Raw genomic sequence first — 24,637 nt, 5'->3', positions numbered from 1 at the left:
ACCTTGAGGATTGATTCTAAACCACGTTTGCCATGTTTCAGTCGATATTATGGAGTTAATTTGGAAAAAAGTTCGCGTTTTGAGGGCTGAATTTTCGTTTTTTTTTTTTTTTTTTTTTTTTTTTTTTTTTTGGTAGCCAAATGTGATGTACAAAACGGAGCTATTTCTAATACACAAAGAATCTTTTTGGAAAAACGGAGCATCTGCTATCTAACTGAGAGGCTCCTCATTGAAAACATCAGAAGTTCTTCAAAGGTAAGTTATTTTATTTGAAGGCTTTACTTGTTTTTGTGATAGTTGCCTGCTAAATGCTAACGCTAATGCTAACGCTAATGCTAACGCTAAATGCTACGCTAGCTAGCTACTGTTACACAAATGATTGTTTTCCTATGGTTGAAAAGCATATTTTGAAAATCTGAGATGACAGTGTTGTTAACAAAAGGCTAAGCTTGAGAGCTAGCATATTTATTTCATTTCATTTGCGATTTTCATGAATAGTTAACGTTGCGTTATGGTAATGAGCTTAGGTCTATAAATAGAATCCCGGATCCGGGTTTGGTCGTCGCAACAGGTTAAGAAGGAAAGAAATTCCACAAATTAACTTATTTGCACACAAGTTAATTGAAATGCATTCCAGGTGACTACCTCATGAAGCTGGTTGAGAGAATGCCAATAGTGTGCAAAGCTGTCATCAAGGCAAAGGGTGGCTACTTTGAAGAATCTCAATTATATTTTGATTTGTTTAACACCTTTCTGGTTACTACATGATTCCATATTGTTATTTCATAGTTTTGATGTCTTCACTATTATTCTACAATATAGAAAATAGTAAAAATTAAGAAAAACCCTTGAATGAGTAGGTGTGTCCAAACTTTTGACTGGTACTGTATCTTGTCAATAAACTACAAGATCTTTGCTTAACATTATAGACTTTAAGTGGCTGAAGTGTGAGTGATTGAAGTGAGAACACACTAAGAGAGCTCAGTGCAACTAAGAGACAAAAGGGAAACAAAACACAAGGTTGTTACACAAACAGCCAGGCCTTCATTCCAGTGGGAAAACGACAACAACACAGGCAGAAAATCTACAGCTAACCTCATGTGACTGGGATGCAATGACCCCAGATTATTAGATCTCTTAGATTACAATGTATAGGGTGAGAATGCTGCTAGTACTGCACTACTGCTGCTAGTACTGCTACTACTGCTGCTAGTACTGCTACTACTGATGCAGTACTGCTACTACTGATGCAGTACTACTGTTACTACTGATGCAGTACTACTGATGCAGAGATGGCCGCCCCGCTTCGCGTTCCTAGGAAACTATGCAGTTTTTTGTTTTTTTACGTGTTATTTCTTACATTGGTACCCCAGGTCATCTTAGGTTTCATTACATACAGTCGAGAAGAACTACTGAATATAAGAGCAGCGTCAACTCACCATCAGTACGACCAAGAATATGACTTTCGCAAAGCGGATCCTGTGTTCTGCCTTTCACCCAGGACAACGGAATGAATCCCAGCCAAAAAAACGACTTCGTAAAAGAGGGAAACGAAGCGGTCTTCTGGTCAGACTCCGGAGACGGGCACATCGCGCACCACTCCCTAGCATACTTCTCGCCAATGTCCAGTCTCTTGACAACAAGGTTGATGAAATCCGAGCAAGGGTAGCATTCCAGAGGGACATCAGAGACTGTAACGTTCTTTGCTTCACGGAAACATGGCTCACTGGAGAGACGCTATCGGAGTCGGTGCAGCCAGCTGATTGCTCCACGCATCGCGCCGACAGAAACGAACATCTTTCTGGTAAGAAGAGGGGCGGGGGCGTATGCTTTATGGTTAACGAGACGTGGTGTGGTCACAACAACATACAGGAACTCAAGTCCTTCTGTTTACCTGATTTAGAATTCCTCACAATCAAATGTCGACCGCATTATCTACCAAGGGAATTCTCTTCGATTATAATCACAGCCGTATATATTCCCCCCCAAGCAGACACATCGATGGCTCTGAACAAACTTTATTTGACTCTTTGCAAACTGGAATCCACATATCCTGAGGCTGCATTCATTGTAGCTGGGGATTTTAACAAGGCTAATCTGAAAACAAGACTCCCTAAATTGTATCAGCATATCGATTGCGCAACCAGGGCTGGCAAAACCTCGGATCATTGCTATTCTAACTTCCGCGACGCATATAAGGCCCTCTCCCGCTCTCCTTTCGGAAAAGCTGACCACGACTCCATTTTGTTGCTCCCTGCCTACAAACAGAAACTAAAACAAGAAGCTCCCGCGCTGAGGTCTGTTCAACGCTGGTCCGACCAATCTGATTCCACGCTCCAAGACTGCTTCCATCACGTGGACTGGGATATGTTTCGTATTGCGTCAGACAACAACATTGACGAATACGCTGATTCGGTGTGCGAGTTCATTAGAACGTGCGTTGAAGATGTCGTTCCCATAGCAACGATTAAAACATTCCCAAACCAGAAGCCGTGGATTGATGGCAGCATTCACGTGAACCGGAAACATGACCGAATACAAACAGTGTAGCTATTCCCTCCGCAAGGCAATCAAACAAGCTAAGCGTCAATATAGAGACAAAGTAGAATCGCAATTCAACGGCTTAGACACAAGAGGTATGTGGCAGGGTCTACAGTCAATCACGGATTACAAAAAGAAAACCAGCCCAGTCACAGACCAGGATGCCTTGCTCCCAGGCAGACTAAATAACTTTTTTGCCCGCTTTGAGGACAATACAGTGCCACTGACACGGCCCGCAACCAAAACATGCGGACTCTCCTTCACTTCAGCCGAGGTGAGTAAAACATTTAAACATGTTAACCCTCGCAAGGCTGCAGGCCCAGACGGCATCCCCAGCCGCGCCCTCAGAGCATGCGCAGACCAGCTGGCTGGTGTGTTTACGGACATATTCAATCAATCCCTATCCCAGTCTGCTGTTCCCACATGCTTCAAGAGGGCCACCATTGTTCCTGTTCCCAAGAAAGCTAAGGTAACTGAGCTAAACGACTACCGCCCCGTAGCACTCACTTCCGTCATCATGAAGTGCTTTGAGAGACTAGTCAAGGACCATATCACCTCCACCCTACCCGACACCCTAGACCCACTCCAATTTGCTTACCGCCCAAATAGGTCCACAGACGATGCAATCTCAACCACACTGCACACTGCCCTAACCCATCTGGACAAGAGGAATACCTATGTGAGAATGCTGTTCATCGACTACAGCTCAGCATTTAACACCATAGTACCCTCCAAACTTGTCATCAAGCTCGAGACCCTGGGTCTCGACCCCGCCCTGTGCAACTGGGTACTGGACTTCCTGACGGGCCGCCCCCAGGTGGTGAGGGTAGGTAACAACATCTCCACCCCGCTGATCCTCAACACTGGGGCCCCACAAGGGTGTGTTCTGAGCCCTCTCCTGTACTCCCTGTTCACCCACGACTGCGTGGCCACGCACGCCTCCAACTCAATCATCAAGTTTGCGGACGACACAACAGTGGTAGGCTTGATTACCAACAACGACGAGACGGCCTACAGGGAGGAGGTGAGGGCCCTCGGAGTGTGGTGTCAGGAAAATAACCTCACACTCAACGTCAACAAAACTAAGGAGATGATTGTGGACTTCAGGAAACAGCAGAGGGAATACACCCCTATCCACATCGATGGAACAGCAGTGGAGAGGGTAGTAAGTTTTAAGTTCCTTGGAGTACACATCACAGACAAACTGAATTGGTCCACCCACACAGACAGCATCGTGAGGAAGGCGCAGCAGCGCCTCTTCAACCTCAGGAGACTGAAGAAATTCGGCTTGTCACCAAAAGCACTCACAAACTTCTACAGATGCACAATCGAGAGCATCCTGTCGGGCTGTATCACCGCCTGGTACGGCAACTGTTTCGCCCACAACCGTAAGGCTCTCCAGAGGGTAGTGAGGTCCGCACAACGCATCAACGGGGGCAAACTACCTGCCCTCCAGGACACCTACACCACCCGATGTCACAGGAAGGCCATAAACATCATCAAGGACAACAACCACCCGAGCCACTGCCTGTTCACCCCGCTATCATCCAGAAGGCAAGGTCAGTACAGGTGCATCAAAGCTGGGACTGAAAAACAGCTTCTATCTCAAGGCCATCAGACTGTTAAACAGCCACCACTAACATTGAGTGGCTGCTGCCAACACACTGAGTCAACTCCAGCCACTTTAATAATGGGAATTGATGTAAAATATATCACTAGCCACTTTAAACAATGCTACTTAATATAATGTTTACATACCCTACATTATTCATCTCATATGTCTACGTATATACTGTACTCTATATCATCTACTGCATCTTTATGTAATACATGTATCACTAGCCACTTTAAACTATGCCACTTTGTTTACATACTCATCTCATATGTATATACTGTACTCGATACCATCTACTGCATCTTGCCTATGCCGTTCTGTACCATCACTCATTCACATATCTTATGTACATATTCTTTATCCCTTTACACTTGTGTGTATAAGGTAGTAGTTTTTGGAATTGTTAGTTAGATTACTCGTTGGTTATTACTGCATTGTCGGAACTAGAAGCACAAGCATTTCGCTACACTCGCAAATAACATCTGCTAACCATGTGTATGTGACAAATAAAATTTGATTTGATTTGAATGTATATCTAGTATACTGACAAAGGCTGCACGTATCTATACTGTAACTACTGTGAAGGCCTACAGAATGTATATGTTGTTTAGAAATAATAAGACCATGGGTCTTATTAAACATCTGTAGATCGTTTCCTGTTGCAAGGTCACAGACATGCAGTTGACAACTTGACATGTTACTGATCTGGTCTATTGATTGTTTGTTGAGCCTCTATACCAGAGGAGGCTGGTGAGGGGAGGATGGCTCATAATTATGGTTCAAATGGAGTGAATGGAAAGGAAACCATTTGTTTGATACCATTCGTTCCGTTCTAACCATTAGCCTGTCCTCCGACTTAAAGTGCCACCACTGATCTATCCTATATAGATGGACTATCCCAATAAAGTGTTACCAAGTATGCACTCACCCAGGCTGCGTATGTCGATGGTGATATCCACGTGTCCGTGTTCTGAGCTGTGGTACATGGCCTCTCTCAGGGCCTTGAGCTTGGCCTTGCCTGTCCGGACCAGGTCCAGCTGGGAGGGGCTCCTCTCCTCCAGGCCCCTCTCCTCCTCTGTCCCCTCAGCCAGGATCTCCTCCAGGGACAGCACGTCCCCTTTTCCCTTCTCTGTCTGGGACAGCAACTTACGGAACACGTTCCTGTACGTGGAGGATAGCAGACAGAAATATTTGTTAGTAGTGACAGTTGTGATAATGCAAGGTATGATGATGTCAACACAAAACTATGCAATGTGAGTGTGTGGGGAGGGGGGTGTCTGGTGTGTGTGTGTGTGTGTGTGTGTGTGTGTGTGTGTGTGTGTGTGTGTGTGTGTGTGTGTGTGTGTGTGTGTGTGTGTGTGTGTGTGTGTGTGTGTGTGTGTGAGGGTGTGAGGGTGGTTTGAAAGATGTGTTTTCTCTGTAAAGTGTTTTGATCCTACTATGGAAGTGTTACCTGTGTCCATGTGCTGCTGCTAGACTGTAGGAGTTCAAGTCTCCCTGAGGGGCTGTAGAGATGCCATTACGGTACATAGTTCCCACCATGGGGTCTGCTCCCCGCTCCAACAACAGACTGACCAGCTCAAAGTTACCTAGGGGGAATAGAATGTTGCCTGTCAAGTTCCGGGTCAAGTTGAGCTGAGAATGTGTGTATGAGGGTGGTTTGTTGCAGATGTTGTGTGCGTGTGTCAATCATGTGCCATGCATGTGTACATGAGGCCGTAGTTGTGCTCTTGTGTGTGTGAACATTTTCGCTAGTGTGCCTACAGATGTAAAATCTTAATTTGATCACCTTTTTGTTGCTGAGAAGTGTGCAGGAAATACAAACTTGTAGTGTATTCAAGGTTAAAAAGGCTTCAAAATGTTGTAATTTCCACTTAAAAATATCCCAATTGACTTTCCCTAATGAAAAATGTATCAACCCCTACAAGAAATGTCCATTAATTCGAATCCACATAATAATTCACATTTCCTGTTGCTTCAGGATTATTCTCCTACTGTAGCAAACTGACTCAAATTAAGATCCTACATCTGTATATCTGCAAGGTGTCTGTGTGTGTGTGTGTGTGTGCATGAGTACGCTAGATCTCCCAGAAAAATAAAACTTATAACAGTGCTGAATTATTTCCCCAATGCGGGGCCCTGAGATTTCTCTAGGCAGGTGGTCAGCCCAAAATCCAGGACCTATTCATAACATCCCACTGCATCTTGTGGTTATTATCAGCAGGGCCATCATGATGTAGGCCACATTGGTTGTGCAAGGTCGGCTGCAGGCTGTCAGAGGCATGCTGTTCCAGTAGTGTACCTGCAGCGGAGGCCAGCTGTAGCGGGGTCTCTGTGTAGTTCTCCATGCCATCCTGTAGGGAGCCCTCTACGTTGGCCCGAGCATCCAGTAGCAGCTGTGGAGGGCAGTGGGTGAGGCAGGGTTAAGGCAAGGGGGAGAAACGGGGAGTCAGACTTATCCTCACTCTCTGAAGGGTTGGTATGAGCATCAGTGGCCCATCACCAAGATAGACTCAGACAGCACAACCTGAACCACATACTGGATAGTACAATTTTACAGCCTGGCAGAACAGATGGCTTGGGAAATGGAGTGTGAAATTATGAAACTGAAAAGCCCCCAACCAAATCTGACTGAACATTACAGGTGCTTAGGGAAAGTTCTACCCCAAAGAGCCTGAACACTAAATCTGCATTTATTCAACCACAAATCCTGTTTTTCTTCTTTCCGCCCATGTGATTTCCATGTACTTCCGAAACCCCTCGATGAGGCTATGGAAAAAGTCCTGCTACACCTTTTCATTGAACAAGTAGAGCTAATTAGTTTTAGCAGTTCAGTGGAAAGATCGTTGCGATGTTGGTCCATTGTGTTTAATAACCATTAGCAATGTGGACCAACAGATTGTCCTGTTTCCATTAAGTTAATGCAGTGTGTGCTACGTGCACTTCAGCAGGAGGAAGTAGAGAATCACACAATCGTTCAAACTAGTGCATTTAATTTCAACCAGTTTCCATTGGGTTTTCAAGCTCAGGTCACTCAGGACATTTAATAGACATTACATACACAGGATTAGGAGAAAACACATTTTAGTTGTTATTATCACCATTTATGTCATGATAATAATAACCATGACACCAAGATTGGGGTCAGTTCCATTTATATTCAGTCAATTCAGGAAGTAAACCAAACCTCTAAATCCAATTTTTCTCAATGCTTTTCAATTAAGATAAAAAAAAAAACATTTTATTCCTGAATTGTCTGAATTGAAATGGAATTTACCCCCACCCTGCATGACACTATATGATGCACAATGAGAGGTGAACAGACAGAAAACACAATGAGGTGAGAAAGGATGACATCACTACCTGCACAACAGGGACATGTCCGTGTAACACGGCGAAAGTGAGAGGTGTCCCCTGGCGCGTTTCGGGGTAGACTGAGGGGTGCTTGTGCACTGTGTTTGGCACCTGGGAAGTCATCAGGGAGGTTCAGGGAAGAGAGATATAAAGCCATTAAAATTCTAGTCTATGCAGCAAAGACAAGCAACTAAAGGAGGGTGTCTAAAGGAAGGAGAGCTGGGTCGTATTCATTAGGCACCAAACCGGGGGAGGGGATTGAAACAGGGAGGGTCTACTTGGACTTACAGACAATAAAAAAAGCTAACTTTTGTTTTCTGCTCGCTTTTAAAACTGTTTCCGTTGCATGCCCTAATGACTACGACCCTGAGGTAATTAGCTAGTTAGCCTGCGGCTAAAGCCGACATCCTGCAGATTTTGTTGCTAAACCAACTCAGTCGATTCTGTCTAATTCTGCTTAACAGTGTAGTACTCAGATACTTTCCACTTTTCAATCTTTTCCAGCCTTGGTCTGTCTGTCTGGAGTCCAAGGCTGACCTAAGTTGACCTAACCTCAGTAACTAGACCACATTTCCTCTCAGGCAGACAGTCAATCAGGGGTTGAGACAACAACTGGGAGCACATGAATGTGAGGCTGTGAGCAGAGACCCGTGAACGAAGCACACACAATTCCCTCGAGCAACTCTCAGAGTCTCTGAAGCGGACACTCATTTTGAGCTTTTCTCTAATTGACTTTTCTCAAATTTGCTTTGCTTTAATTTACTTTTCCTGACCTTAATTACTCTGAGGATACACAGAGGCAGAAGTAACACATGTTTATTCTATTTGACCTGGTGTGTGCAGTTCTTCAGAAATACCGGAAGCAACAAACAGTGTCCTGTTGCCTAATCAATCAAAACAGTCACGTGCTCCATTTAACTTGATTTAGATGAATCATTATGACCTCATTGCGATGATAACGAGCGTTCAAAATAACCAATGACATAAACCATCCTCCGCCTACTGGAGTGTTGTATTGAGTGCTTTGTTCTGGGGTTACCACTATCATGGCCGACATGAATTCTGACGTGATGGCTGGTGGGTTCCACAGTCATGAGGTGACTCAACAAGACTAGGACTAACAGGCATGGGCCACCATTACATGTAACTAGGCTACAACCAAAGATCCCCCAAAGCTTACCTGAGAAATGCCTCAAACATATAGTATTTAATGTTCTCTTTTCATTCTTTGTACCAAAGGAATAGCTAAAAGGTGAGCTTACAGTTATGTCTGTGTAATTCAACTGTAAACAGTGTGTTATTAAATTGTGTACAGTAAACAGCATGGCGGCCCGTGCCTCAAGATTATGACCATACCCTCTTCTCACTATACATACAGCATGGCAACAGGAGAGGAGTGGGGACAGATGAGGGACAACACAATCTGGGTTTTCTCCCGTCTCACAACACATAAATTGGAATGATCACGCCAAACAAGACAATGACCATAGGAGTTTGCAAGACAACACAAACAGATCTGGGAACAGGCTACATACATATCATTCTAGACAACATGGTGTTGTCATCATCACTGACCTCACTGTTGATGTCTGCTCCAGCGTCCAACAGCATCTGGACCATGGCCTCGTCCCCTCTCACACAGGCGTACATCAGAGGGGTCATTCCCTGATGTACATCAGAGGGGTCAGGGGTCGGAAGATACATTGGTCACATTACAGTTAGGGTTTTGTTTGACAGTCCAGATAGTCCAGATGTTCAGGGTTATGTGAGTTGAATAAAGCAGATATGAAGCAGATGTCAAGGACATAATTTTTGTATGACAGTGGATGGCTGCTTTACACTGTGAGTTTGACAATCTGGGTTCGAATACGCACAGTTTCTCCTGTGCCCCACAATACTGTGTTAGCTCGTGGAGCTAAAGCCTAGGCATTACCTCGGTGAGCTAACACAATTCTTCAGGTCTTAGACAAGGTTACACCTCATCATGCGAGCGTGGTTCACCAAACTACCGCAGATACATGAGCACAAGTCAAAGCCATCAACACATGGCAACAATCCTCAGCTTGACCTGTATCTGACTTCTTGGATTTGCTTACAGCACACTTGGACTCCATGTTTGAAATTTCCCCCTCCAGCCACTTTGATTAACTACAGTAGCGTGTGGCGTTGATCACGGAAAACTCAGAGGAGTAATGTTCTGCAGCTCCCTAAGACACTGGGAACAGTGTGTTTCCAATGGGCTCCTCAGTCAGTCTAAACATCAAAGGGAGGAGGCAGTCTGGAGGGAATGAGTTGCGTTCTTCAGCTCAGAACAGCCTCAAACTAAAAACTGAAAATTGAATGTTGCTGGTTCACTAGCAACAATGTGTATGTGTGTGTATACACGTTTGACTAAATTTGTGAGTACCAGACATTTTTCCAGTCCTCACTAGTATAAAAAGGCTATTTTAGTCGTAGAAGTTGTGTTTAGGGTTAGAGTTAGAATTCTGGTTAGGGTTGGAATTAGTTGTCTCATTTGCAATGGTGCCCTGAGGACAAAAATTCCATCAACACAACAACAAAAAGATATACTGTCACAGCTGGTAATCGTTGTCTCTAATTGGGGATCATATTTAAGTAGCTGTTTTTCCCACCTGTGTTTGTGGGATATTGTTTATGTGTAGTTGCATGTTAGCACTCCATTGTCGTCACGTTTCGTTTAGTCTTTATTGTTTTGTTGTGTGGTTCACTTATTTCTAATAAAAGATGTGGAACCCAGATCACGCATGCGTCAAACGATCGTGACAGAATATCCCACCACAACAGGACCAAGCAGCGTGGCCAGGAGGAGAGGGTAACATGGATTTGGGAGGATATTCTGGATGGGAAGGGACCCTGGACTTGGGAGGAATCCTGGCAGGACAGGATCGCCTTCCTTGGCGGGAGACGCAAGGAGAGAAGGGGGGACAGCAACAACGCCGGGATTCGCGGCCACAGAAAAAGCCCAAAAGGCAGCCCAATTTTTTTGGGGGGGGCCACATGGGGTGGTTGGCGGAACTGGGGAGTGAGCCAGAGCCTGTGTGGGAGTCGATAGAAAGTAATGAGAGATACCGGAGAGAGGTTATGGAAAGGAGTATGCTGCAGCGCAGGCGCTTTGGAAAGCGCCTTCTCAGCCCGGCACCATCTGTGCCAGCTCTACGCACCAAGTCTCCACAGCCCATAACGTCCTGTGCCAACTCCTCGTACTCACCGTGCGAAGTGTGTTAAAGTTCCGGTACAATTAATGCAGACTATACGCACCAGGTCTCCAGTGCGTCTTCACAGCCCAGTACGTTCTGTGCCAGCTCCACGCACCAGGCCTCCAGTGCGCCTCCCCAGTCCGGCACTTCCTGTGCCTGCTCCCCGCACTCGACCTGAAGTGCATGTCACCAGTCTGGCGCCACCTGTGCCGGCTCCACGCACTAGACCTCCAGTGCGTCTTCCCAGTCAGGTGCGTCCTGTGCCGGCTCCACGCACTCGCCCTGAGGTGTGTGTCACCAGTCCGGTGCCACCTGTGCCGGCCCCACGCATCAGGCCTCCAGTGTGTCTCCTCAGTCCAGAGCTTCCGGCGACGGTTCCCAGTCCAGAGCTTCCGGCAACGGTTCCCAGTCCAGAGCTTCAGGCGACGATTCCCAGTCCAGAGCTTCCGGCGACAATTTCCAGTCCAGAGGTTCCGGCGACGGTTCACAGTCCAGAGCTTCTGGCGACATTTCACAGTCCGGAACCTCCAACGACGGTCTACAGTCCGGAACCTGCTGAGACAGTCCACAGTCCGGAACCTCCTGAGACGGTCCACGGTCCGGAACCTCCTGCGATGGTCCACTATCCGGAACCTCCTTCGACGGTCCATGGTCCGTACCTCCAGCTCCAGGGCAGGAGCCTTCCTCTGCACCGATGCCCAGTCCGAGCACGGAGTCCAGTCCAGCTCCAAGGCAGGAGCCCTCCTCTGCACCGATGCCCAGTCGAGACACGGCGTCCTGTCCCACTCCATGGCAGGAGTCTTCCTCTGCACCGATGTCCAGGCCAGGGCCGGTGTCCAGTACCGCTCCATGGCAGGAGCCTTCCTCGGTATCTAGGTCCAGTCCAGGCACAGTGTTCAGCCTGGGTCCATGGCTGGAGCCGCGGAATGAGCGGGTTCTTCGGCCCGCACCAGAGCCGCCCCCGATGCTGGCGGGATGAGCAGGTTCTTCGTCCTGCACCAGAGCCGACACCGATACTAGACACCCCCCCCCTAACCCTCACTTTATGTTTCAGGTTTTGCGCCAGAGTCCGCAACTTGGGGGGGGGGTTACTGTCACGTCCTGACCAGAGAGTCCTTATTTTCTATGGTGGAGTAGGTCAGGGCGTGATTGGGGGTTAGTCTAGTTTATTATTTCTATGTGGGGTTCTGGTTTTGTTTTTCTATGTTGGTGATTTTGTATGATTCCCAATTAGAGGCAGCTGGTAATAGTTGTCTCTAATTGGAGATCATATTTAAGTAGCTGTTTTTCCCACCTGTGTTTGTGGGATATTGTTTATGTGTAGTTGCATGTTAGCACTCTATGGTCATCACGTTTCGTTTATTCTTTATTGTTTTGTTGTGTGGTTCACTTATTTCTAATAAAAGATGTGGAACCCAGATCACGCTGCACGTTGGTCCAAGTATGCTTCAAACGATCATGACATATACAGTTGAAGTCGGAAGTTGACATACACCTCAGCCAAATACATTTAAACTTAGTTTTTCCACAATTCCTGACATTTAATCCAAGTAAAAAAATCCCTCTTTTAGGTCAGTTAGGATCATTACTTTATTTTAGGAATGTCAAATGTCAGAATAATAGTAGAGATAATTATTTATTTAAACTTTTATTTCTTTCATCACATTCCCAGTGGGTCAGAAGTTTACATACACTCAATTAGTATTTGGTAGCATTGCCTTTAAATTGTTTAACTTGGGCCAAACGTTTCGGGTAGCCTTCCACAAGCTTCCCACAATAAGTTTTGGCCCATTCCTCCTGACAGTGCTGGTGTAACTGAGTCAGTTTTGTAGGCCTCCTTGTTCGCACACACTTTTTCAGTTCTGCCCACAGTTCTGTTCTGCCCAGTTGTGTCCTCATTATGCCGTCTATTTTGTGAAGTGCACCAGTCCCTCCTGCAGCAAAGCACCCCCACAACATGATGCTGCCACCCCCGTACTTCACAGTTGGGATGGTGTTCTTCGTCTTGCAAACCTCCCTCTTTTTCCTCCAAACATAACAATGGTCATTATGGCCAAACAGTTTTATTTTTGTTTCCTCAGACCAGAGGACATTTCTCCAAAAAGTACAATCTTTGTCCCCATGTGCAGTTGCAAACTGTAGTCTGGCTTTTTTATGGCAGTTTTTTTAGCAGTGGATTCTTCCTTGCTGAGCGGATTCTTCCTTTCAGGTTATGTTGATATAGGACTTGTTTTACTGTGGATATAGATAATTTTGTGCCTGTTTCCTCCAGCATCTTCACAAGGTCCTTTGCTGTTGTTCTGGGATTGATTTGAACTTTTTGCACCAAACTACATTCATCTCTAGGAGACAGAACACGTCTCCTTCCTGAGCGGTATGATGGCTGCGTGGTCCCATGGTGTTTATACTTGCGTACTATTGTTTGTACAGATGAACGTGGCACCTTCAGGCGTTTGGAATTTGCTCCCCTGGATGAACCAGACTTGTGGAGGTCTACAATTTTTTTTCTGAGGTCTTGGCTGATTTCTTTTGATTTTTCCATGATGTCAAGCAAAGAGGCACTGAGTTTTAAGGTAGGCATTGAAATACATCCACAGGTACACCTCCAATTGACTCAAATGATGTCAATTAGACTATCAGAAGCTTCTAAAGCCATGACATCATTTTCTGGAATTTTCCAAGCTGTTTAAAGGCACAGTCAACTTAGTGTATATAAACGTCTGACCCCCTGGAATTGTGATACAGTGAATTAGAAGTTAAATAATTTGTCTGTAAACAATTGTTGGAAAAATGTATTGTGTCATGCACAAAGTAGATGTCCTAACCAACTTGCGAAAACTATAGTTTGTTAACAAGAAATTTGTGGAGTGGTTGAAAATCGAGTTGTAATGACTCCAACCTAAGTGTATGTAAACTTCCGACTTCAACTGTAAATATATTACATCAGGTTATTACAACAAGTAATTATAGTCAATTTAAACAATTGCATACTTCAATTAAATGTAACAACAGAGTTTAAAACTGCCCTATCGGCATCGGGAATCCCGGTGTAATTTGTTTTGTAAAGTATTCCCTAACTGCGGTGCCTTAAAACTAAAGGCGGATTGACCAACTTTGTGGAGACAAGCGAGATCTCAAGAGTTAATCCAGGGCGTAAGTTAACCAACCCTGCAAACATATTTTTATATTTCAACAGCGAAGTCAGATACACTACATAACCAAAAGTATGTGGGCACCTTGTCGTTTCATTCCAAAAATATGGGCATTAATATGTAGTTGGTCTCCCCTTTGCTGCTAACAGCCTCCACTCTTCCGTGAAGGCTTTCCACTAGATGTTGGAGCATTGCTGTGGGGACTTGCTGCCATTCAGCCACAAGAGCATTAGTGAGATTGGCACTGATGTTGGGCGCTTAGGCCTGGCTCGCAGTTGGTGTTCTAATTCATCCCAAAGTTATTTGATGGGGTTGAGGTCAAGGCTCTGTGCAGGCCAGGCAAATGCTTCCTCACCGATCTCCACAAACCATTTCTGTGTGGACCTCGCTTTGTGCATGGTGGCATTGTCATGCTGAAACAGGAAAGGGCCTTCCCCAAACTGTTGCCACAAAGTTGCAAGCACAGATTTCTCTAAAATCTAATTCTTTGCTGTAGTGTTAAGATTTCCCTTCACGGGCCTCCCGAGTGGCGCAGTGGTCTAAGGCACTGCATCATAGTGCTAGAGGCGTCACTACAGATCTGGGTGCGATCCAGGGCTGTGTCACAGTAAAGCCATGACTGGGTTACCATTGGGGCGGCACACAATTGTCCTAGTGTCGTCCGGGTTAGGGGAGGGTTTGGCCGGCAGGGATGTTCCTGTCCCATCACGCTATAGCAACCCCTGTGGCGGGCCGGGCGCAATGCACGCTGACACGGTCACCAGTTGGACGGTGTTTCCTCCGACACATTGGTGCGGCTGGATTCCGGGTTAAGTGAGCAGTGTGTCAAGAAGAAGTGTGGCTTGGCAGGGTCGTATTTCGGAGGATGCACGGCTCTCGACCTTGGCCTCTCCTGAGTCCGTACGAGGGTGGCAGCGATTGGACAAGACTGTAACTACCAATTGGGGAGAAAAAGGGGTTACAAAAAATAAATCAAAATAGATAATTTCCCTTCACTGGAACTAAGGTGCCTCACCTGAACCATGAAAAACAGTCCAAGACCATTATTCCTCCTCAACCAAACTTTACAGTTGGCACTACGCAGTCGGGCAGGTAGCGTTCTCCTGGCATCCCCCAAACTCAGATTCGTCCGTTGGACTGCCAGATGGTGAAGCGTGATTCATCACTCCAGAGAACGCGTTTCCACTTCTCCAGAATCCAATGGTGGCGAGCTTTACACCACTCCAGCCAATACTTAGCATTGTGTCTGGTAATCTTAGGCTTGTGTGCGGGTGCTCGGCCATGGAAACCCATTTCACGAAGCTCCCGACAAACAGTTCTTGTGCTGACATTGCTTCCAGAGGCAGTTTGGAACTCGACCGTGAGTGTTACAACCGAGGACAGACAATTTTTGCTCTCTACGCGCTTCAGCACTCAGCAGTCCCATTCTGTTAGCTTGGGTGGCCTACTTGGGTGGCCACTTCGCGGCTGAGTCGTTGTTGCTCCTAGACGTTTCCACTTCACAATAACAGCACTTATAGTTGACCAGGGCTGCTCTAGCAGGACATACATTTTATAAACTGACTTGTTGGAAAGGTGGCATCGTATGACGGTGCCAAGTTGAAAGTCACTGAGGTCTTCAGTAAGGCCATTCTACTGCCAATGTTTGTCTATGTAGATTGCATGGCTGTGTGCTCAATTGTATACACCTGTCAGCAACAGCTGTGGCTAAAATAGCCGAATCCACTAATTTGAAGAGGTGTCCACATACTTTTCTATATATAGTTTATGTTGGAAGCTTGTTGAGCAGAGCTTTGTAAACAAGAATGGAGTAATGAAGGGTTCTACGGGACTTTAGTGAGGTCCAGCTCACCTTCTGATACAGGAAGCAGTGATATGTATTAAAACTTACCCTGCTGTTCATGGTGAGGCAAGATCTATTCTTAAAACCGAAGCCCACTTTATATCTTAGCTTTTTAACTCGCTCGTGAGCATGTTTTTTAAATGTTAAATCTTTATCAATCCAGACACCGAGATATTTTTGGGCGGGAACCCACTCGTTGTGAGTGCCATGAATTAGAGAACAATATTTAGTTTTGCCCGCATTAAGTAGAGATTTCTGTAATGCAACAAAATCAGATTGCAGCTCTAACAATGCCTACAGTTAGAACAATGGTATACATAAACGTATCGTCTGCATACAGATAAATATTACAGGATTTAATACATAGACCAATATTATTTATATCAATAGTAAAGAGAACGGGTCTCAATACCGACCCCTGCGGTACACTTTTCGTAATATTGAGGAAATAGAATTGACCCCATCAGAAAGCACACTTTGTGTCCTGTCTGTTAGAATGCTCTTAAACCATTTGCACGATTCCTTGTCCAGGCCCATTTCAAAAACTTTTTGAATGAGTAGGGAATTGTCAATGGTGTCGAATTCTTTGGAAAGGTCTATAAATAGGGCAGTACAATGTTTTTTATAATCTAGCCAATTCAACACATAATCTAAAACCAGACTAGACGCATATTTAGAATAGAGTGAGAAGGTAAAACAATTCTTAGCTGGGTCAGGGATTCTGGTACCTTGGCTAAGCAAGATAACTTTCAGCAGTAATTATGTAAATCAGAAGGATCTTCGGCCTTTATTCAGGGGGAGGACATGTGCCGCTTTCCAAATCTTAGAGAAAACACCAGCAGCAAAAATACAGGTTAAAGGTTCAACAATGAGTTGGGCAGGATTAGGGTTAAATTTAGAGTTAGGGATTAGGGAAAATAGGATTTTGAATGGGAATCAATTTTAGGTCCACAAAAAGTCCTCACAAGTATAGTAAGACGTAGCTGTGTGTGTGTTGTCCCAATGGACTGATGTGTGTAGGAGAGAGTGGGCAATACTGAGTTTCACACGTTTACCACAGAGCAGAAAAAAAGTGGCAGGTCAAATTGAGTTGAGAACATGGGTGGGTGGTTGTGGGCGTGGGCATCCATCCATGTGTATATGAGGCCGAAGGGGTGCGTGCGTTTGTGTGTGTAAGCATCTTTGCCAGTGCTTGCCTGCCTGCAAGGTGTCTGCTTGGTTTTGCGTTATGTCTGCTCTATGTTCTGTTCCCCAGGCAGTGTGCGTGTGTGTGTGTGTGTGTGTGTGTGTGTGCAGGCGCGCGTGCATGCATGCATTTGTGCATGTGTGTGTGTGTGTGTGTGTGTGTGTGTATGTATGTGTGTGTCTAACTAACCTGTTCACTCATGCTGTTGATGCCGTCAGGCCCCAGCAGATTGACAGCCTGTTTCACCAGGTCGGTCCGGCCACAGTTGAGCATACGGAAGCCCAGGTCCTGGAGGAACTTAGCCTCTGTAGAGGCTGCATCTAGCTTGCGGGAAGCACAGAAACAGTCATCCGTCCTGGTAGGGAAATCACAGGAAAGGAAATCAATGATTCTGGACAGAAATTATTTGTGTGTTAAATGACTTGTGTCAATGTGGGGACAAATAACAACTGTATGAGAGGTGTGTGTGTGTGTTTGAGTGTGTGTGTTAGAGTGCGTGTGTGTGTATGTGTGTGTGTGTGTATGTGCATGTGTGTGTGTGAGCGTGCACATGGGTCCATCCGTGGTAGTGTGTGTGCATGTGTCTGTTTGAGTTCCTATTGTTGAGTGTGGGTGTATCGAGCCTGCGTGCCATGTGTGTGTGTTTCCATGCCGTACTTGAGCTGGCGTGGTTCACAGTCCACCCCTGGCAGTAGCAGCCTGGCGGCCTGCCGGATGTCGTCACTGTCCACTGAGAAGCTGCGGCGGTGCTCGGCTTGAGCCACCGACACCCTGATCCACTCCATCAGGGGAGGCAGCACTAGGAAAGGCCTGCAGACACATACACACGCACACACACACACACACACACGCAAACACACACACACGCACGCACGCGCGCACACACACACACACACACACACACACACACACACACACACACACACACACACACACACACACACACACACACACACACACACACACACACACACACACACACACACACACAGGAGTCATCAATATCAACTATGGGCTGACTGGTACAGGTAAAAGTTGTCCTGGTTTAGATCTAGGATCTGCTTAGCTTACACAAATCTGACATTCTAACCATTGTCATTTAAAAGTGACTTTAGATCAGTGTCTTGGAGCACAGTTATGCTACTCCTTTATTCAGATACCCTAACAGGTTCCCATTTAACTGTATTTGTTCTTTAGAGGATGGAGAAACATATGAATATGTATGTGCACCTGTCAGTCATAGACATTATTACTATTAATATGAATATGAATATACATGTAATGTTAATATTGAACAATACTGATGTGACTCTAGATCACTGCATATTATCTCACACAAGATAGCTCAATGCCTTGAATGTCCAGCCGCAGCTTCGCTCCTACATGTACAGTGCCTTCGGGAAAGTATTCAGACACCTTGACTTTTTCCATATTGGTAGGTTACAGCCTTATTTAAAATTGATTCAATTGTTGTTTTTTTCTCCTCATAAATCTACCTACAATACCCTATAATGACAAAGCAACAACAGGATTTTAGAAATGTTAATAATCCAATTTTAATAATCAATAATCAATGGAAACAGGAAGCATCTGAGCTCAATTTTGAGTCTCATAGCAAAGGGTCTGAATACTTATGTAAATCAGGTATTTCTGTTTTTTATTTTTAACAAATTAGCAAAACATTCTAAAAACCTATTTTCGCTAAGTCATTATGGGGTATTGTGTGTAGATTGCTGATGATTTTTATTTACTTAATCCATTTTAGAATAAGGCTGTGGAAAAAGTGAAGGGGTCTGAATACTTTCCGAATGGCACTGTACATCTGTCATATATTTGTCACTTATAATCAGTCTGTCATTCATCAGTAGTATTCTAGCCTGAGGGAGAATCCTGCTATTTAATTATTCAAATTTTCATCACTGCACACATGCAAATATAAATGACTCCCTTCAAAGTCCTGGGAAACCTGTGACCTTGAGGCACTATGACACAATCTGTACCAGCGTATCAAAAGGCACAACACCACATCATGAAGTAGTGTATATTTTATCGGCCAATATATTCCACTACAAAACCAACAGAAAAGCTCAGACATAGTTCACAGGCTAGCTTTAAGACGTGTTTCCGACCATTCTCTTTGAAGATTTCCAATTAAGTGTAGACCTAGGCAAGGTTTTAAAACACGATTGGAATCACGCAGCTTTCCCAATTCTGCTCTACAAATCTGTTCATTAGGAACCTTTCTTTGTGGTGCTCAGAGCTGAAGCAGACTGGGGAAGGAGACCTGGAAGACACATTAGCAGTTAGTTCTCCATTACAGGGCTGTAAAGTGTAGAGCCCCGGAGGAGGCCTGCTCTGCATCAACTGTCAGCTTATTCACCCATTTCCCCTTCCCCTGACGGAGGTTTCCTCATATCCTTAGGACATTCTGGTCCTGTGAGGTTATATAATGTATAGGAGCATTTCCTCACCAGGTGACCTGGCCAGGAAAAACTCCAAGCCAGTGTAAATATGAACAGTGTAGATAGACAGCTATAGATAGCTGTTTTGCCATTTTAAGAGTACACCAAAGTCTAAGGTATAGGAGGGATCTCAGAATCGACATCATGGAAATGTTGGGTAACGCATAATAGCATTCTAAAACATGGACTCCATACAGCCTATAACTTGTATTGAAATGTAATGACTATGTCCGTGAGAGCAATTTAGTAAAGCCATACGTGTTTCAATAATAATGTCCTGCTGATTCCCCCTGCATGTGATTGTTAGGGCTTAATGTACATTTTTAAAAAAATAATAAAAAAAATAAAAAATATTTTTTTTTGATTTTTTTATGTACATTAACAAGCTGTCAATTGATTCCATTTAAATATTTTTCCTCTATAGGAAAACATCTGGTTAAGGGACGTGGGAGACTTGAGGCTCACTGTGAAAGCTAAATGCAGGAGGTGTGTGTCGCGTACTTCAGAATGGCTTTGGTTCACGACAGAATGAAAGTACTACCATGACATTTGTGTCTTACCCGTCTGATGAATGGATGAATGTGAATCCTAACTGTCTATCTACACCATCAACATAACAGCCCATGTACAGCGCATTCGGAAAGTATTCAGATCCCTTGACTTTTTCCACATTTTTTCCCATCTACACACAATACTTCATAATGACAAAGCAAAAACAGGATTTTAGAAATGTTTTCTAATTTATTAAAAATAAAAACGGAAATACCACATTTACATAAATATTCAGACCCTTTACTTAGTACTTTGGTTGAAGCACCTTTGGCAGTGATTACTGCCTCGAGTCTTCTTGGGTATGACGCTACAAGCTTGATACACCTGTGTTTGGGAAGTTTCTCCCATTCTTCTCTGCAGATCCTCTCAAGCTCTGTCAGGTTGGATGGGGAGCATTGTTGCACAGCTATTTTCAGGTCTCTCCAGAGATGTTCAATCGGGTTCAAGTCCGGGCTCTGGCTGAGCCACACAAGGACTTTCAGAGTCTTGTCCCGAAGCCACTCCTGCGTTGTCTTGGCTGTGTGCTTAGGGTCGTTGTCCTGTTGGAAGGTGAACCATCGCCCCAGTCTGAACCATCGCCCCAGTCTGAGATCCTGAGTGCTCTGGAGCAGGTTTTCATCAAGGATCACTCTGTACTTTGCTCTGTTCATCTTTGTGTCGATCCTGACTAGTCTCCCAGTCCTTACCGCTGAAAAACAACCCCACAGCATGATGCTGCCACCACCATGCTTCACCGTAGGGATGGTGCCATGTTTCCTCCAGATGTGATGCTTAGCATTCAGGCCAAGAGTAATCTTGGTTTCATTAGACCAGAGAATCTTGTTTCTCATGGTCTGAGAGTCTTTAGGTGGCTTTTGGCAAACTCCAAGTCATGTGCCTTTTACTGAGGAGTGGCTTCCTTCTGGCCACTCTACCATAAAGGCCTGATTGGTAGAGTGCTGTAGAGTGCTGTAGAGATGGTTGTCCTTCTGGAAGGTTCTCCAATCTCCACAGAGGAACTCTCAAGCTCTATCAGAGTGACCATCAGGTTCTTGATCATCACCCTGACAAAGGCCCTTCTGCCCCGATTGCTCAGTTTGGCCAGCTCTAGGAAGGGTCTTGGTGGTTCCAAACTTCTTCCATTTAGGAATGATGGAGACCACTGTGTCCTTGGGGACCTTCAATCATTTTTGTACCCTTCTGCCTCGACACAATCCTACTAAATTACGAGTATCATAGCAAAGGGTCTGAATAATACTGTAAATAAGGTATTTATGTTGTTTATGCATTTGCATAATTTGCCATTGTGGGGTATTGTGTGTAGATTGCTAAAGATTTTTTTGATTTATTTAATCAATTTTAGAGTAAGGCTGTAACGTAAGAAAATGTGAATACTTTGAATACCCGTATATCCCATGAGGTGTGTGAGTGTGTCCGTCACTGTGTTCCTGCTGGTTTGTGTTTGTTTCTGTGTGTGCGTGTTACCTCTCTGTCTGCAGGGTAACCTTGGAGGGTTCTACGTTGGGGTTCTCCCACTCCATCTGGGGACAGTGCATGAAGTAGCAGAGGGTATAGAGCGCCTCTGGCTCCCAGTGTACTGAGCTGCTCTTCTGGTGGATGGGCGTCCCGTTGCTGTGGTTCTTCACATGCAGCGGCTGGAGGTGGTGCATGGCCCGGGAGACCAGGTCACCTGCAGTGCACAATGAAAGGATGGGGGGGTACGCACATCCATATTAATATCAGGAGCTGGACAAAAAGAAGGTCATCAAGAAATGGAGGGAATGTCCACCTGCACACACACGCACACACACACACAACACACTGTAAGGGGCGATAGATTATACTGGGAATGTCTAGACCCCATGGTGAAGAAACACCCTGAAAACAGACAGACAGACAGACAGACAGACAGACAGACAGACAGACAGACAGACAGACAGACAGACAGACAGACAGAGTTCATAACTATCTTATCTAAAGGAGATTTTGTCGAGTAAAAACGTAGCCATGAATGGTTTCTACGAAATATGAATATTTATATACATAATACTCTCCTTGCTATTTACTCATGCTCTGCATAATCCTCCTGTACTTTAAGGGCCTGCAGTGGCACTCAAACTCTCTGCTTAAAAATATTTCCTCATAAAATTAGAATATTCTCCAGACGCTTAGTATGCAAACACTCTTTGCCAAAAACTGTTTCCCACAAACTTTTTACTGGGCTGAAGGGACACGACATATTGCCTTCTAATGCCACACAGACGTGGAAGCCAGACAATGAGACAGCTGGGCCCAGATACAATCCCACTGAGAATCAGTGAAACTGAACGTGGGTTTCAAAGGCTGCAGTATTTAACTCATTGACACAACAAGTATTAGTCCTCACCCTTTTGCTACTGTATAGGGCAGAAACACACATTTTATATATTACTCTGCATTAGAAACATACTGTAGGCTATATACTTCTACATCTCTATCATGGCAGGACATTCTGAAACACCTGGGCCCTATCACCCCATACACTTATGTTACTATATATATACAGTTCCAGTCAAAAGTTTGGACACACCTGCTCATTCAAGGGTTTTTCTTTATTTTGTATTTCTACATTGTAGAATAATAGTGAAGACATGAAAACTATGAAATAACACATATGGAATCATGTAGTAACCAAAAAAGGGTTAAACAAATCAAAATATACGTTATATTTGAGATTCTTCAAAGTAGCCACCTTTTTGCCTTGATGACAGAAGTGCACACTCTTGGCATTCTCTCAACCAGCTTCATGAGGTAGTCACCTGGAATGCATTTCAATTCACAGGTGTGCCTTGTTAAAAGTTCATTTGTGGAATTTCTTTCCTTCTTAATGCGTTTGAGCCAATCAGTTGTGTTGTGACAAGGTAGGGGTGGTATACAGAAGATAACCCTATTTACAGCTAAAGAGAAATGACAGTCCATCATTACATGAAGTTCAGTCAATCCGGAAAATTTCAAGAACTTTGAAAGTTTCTTTGAGTGCAGTCACAAAAACCATCAAGCGGTATGATGAAACTGGCTCTCATGAGCACCGCCACAGGAAAGGAAAACCCAGAGGTACCTCTGCTGCATAGGATACGTTCATTAGAGTTTACTGCATCTCAGATTGCAGCCCAAATAAATGCTTCACAGAGTTCAAGTAACAGACACATCTCAACATCAACTGTTCAGAGGAGACTGTGTGAATCAGGCCTTCATGGTCAAGAAACCACTACTAAAGGACACCAATAATAAGAAGAGACTTGCTTGGGCCAAGAAACACGAGCAATGGACATTAGATGACCTGGCCTCCACAATCACCCGACCTCAACCCAACTGAGATGGTATGGGATGAGTTGGACCGCAGAGTGAAGGAAAAGCAGCCAAGAAGCGCTCAGCATATGTGGGAACTCCTTCAAGACTGTTGGAAAAGCATTCCAGGTGAAGCTGGTTGAGAGAATGCCAAGAGTGTGCAAAACTGTTATCAAGGCAAATGGTGGCTACTTTGAAGAATCTCAAATATAACATATATTTTGATATGTTTAACACTTTTTTGGTTACTACATGATTCCATATGTGTTATTTCATAGTTTTGATGTCTTCACTGTTATTCTACAATGTAGGAAAAAAAAGAAGAAAAAAAGAAGAAAAACCCTTGAATGAGTAGGTGTGTCCAAACCTTTGACTGGTACTGTATACAACAGAAAAACACATCTTATGTATATAATATTATTATGCATCAGACAAACATACTGTATATTTTCCTGATATAGAATGACATTGTGCTAGTCTTTGTCAACCAAGTAATACTGTAATGGCACGTTCCATTGGTTTCACATTCACACATAAGGGTCTGTTCCCCAATCACAGCACATTGCATTCAATTAAAGACTAAAGAGTGTTCTTTCAGAAGGATCTATTTCTCACCAAACTCATTCAGTGGAAACAACAAGTAGCAGTTGTACAAATAAAGGGATGCTTCTATGGGGACAGTCATTCAAAGAGACAAACGGCTTGTTTAGCATCATAATTGTGTGGCGTGACTTCTGCCAAGATTCCATTTTGCCGTGACAATAAGAGATGTGGAGGCATCACTAAAAGGGGGGAATTGGATGCTTGGAATCAACAGTCTATCTTCCAGCCAGCAGACCTGGAAGATGTCAGTGCTCGACTGATAAGATAAACAGTGCAGCATTGTATGGAACACTATGACATTGCACATGCATGCATAAAAGCTTACACACACATGCACGCACACACACACACACACACACACACTAATTGTACAAATGGGAATACAGTGTAATAGTGCCCTAGTCTTGGTTTTTAGCTAACATTTCACTCCTTGACAAATGACAGGAGTGGCAAGGAGTGGAATGTAATAGCTGAACAGAGATGGCAACCAGGCTAATAGAGCCCTCATGTGTAGTGGAAGGAGCGGGGACTGAGGTGGGCAGCTCAGGGCGATGGGGTAATAGCCATTCTCATCTCTTATTGACGCTGGCATGTGACATTTCCTGGAATAGGGTGGCGGGCGGGCAGGCAGGCAGGCAGGCAGGCGTCGGGCTGAGGACTGAGATTACTAAACCCAACAACCCAACAGCAATACTGTCTGGCACAGCACAGTGCCATAGGCTTCACAGACAATGAGCTTCTTCTAGAAGTGCAGTAAAACAACCACCCATCTGCTACAGATGGCTGAAAGTGGAGGAGAGATTGA

General features: G+C 44.6%; 1 protein-coding gene across 2 annotated transcripts in view; it reads right to left on the bottom strand.

Moving 5' to 3' along the window:
- Positions 1-24,637, bottom strand: part of LOC139407022 (BTB (POZ) domain containing 11b) — a 139,006-nt gene that overhangs the window by 12,347 nt on the left and 102,022 nt on the right. Inside the window, exons 3-10 of one of the 2 annotated variants that reach the window (XM_071150314.1) lie at positions 21,388-21,592; positions 17,567-17,719; positions 17,099-17,264; positions 9,086-9,175; positions 7,520-7,621; positions 6,459-6,552; positions 5,610-5,745; positions 5,085-5,317 (exon numbers count right to left, since the gene is read on the bottom strand). In XM_071150314.1, the coding sequence (XP_071006415.1) occupies positions 5,085-5,317; positions 5,610-5,745; positions 6,459-6,552; positions 7,520-7,621; positions 9,086-9,175; positions 17,099-17,264; positions 17,567-17,719; positions 21,388-21,592 (1,179 nt within the window). The remainder of the gene's footprint in view (positions 1-5,084; positions 5,318-5,609; positions 5,746-6,458; positions 6,553-7,519; positions 7,622-9,085; positions 9,176-17,098; positions 17,265-17,566; positions 17,720-21,387; positions 21,593-24,637) is intronic. The other variant, XM_071150305.1, reaches the window with a different exon arrangement.

The sequence above is a fragment of the Oncorhynchus clarkii genome, chromosome 1, assembly GCF_045791955.1.
Source record: "Oncorhynchus clarkii lewisi isolate Uvic-CL-2024 chromosome 1, UVic_Ocla_1.0, whole genome shotgun sequence".
Lineage (NCBI taxonomy): Eukaryota > Metazoa > Chordata > Actinopteri > Salmoniformes > Salmonidae > Oncorhynchus > Oncorhynchus clarkii.
This window is presented reverse-complemented; position numbering and strand designations above follow the sequence as displayed.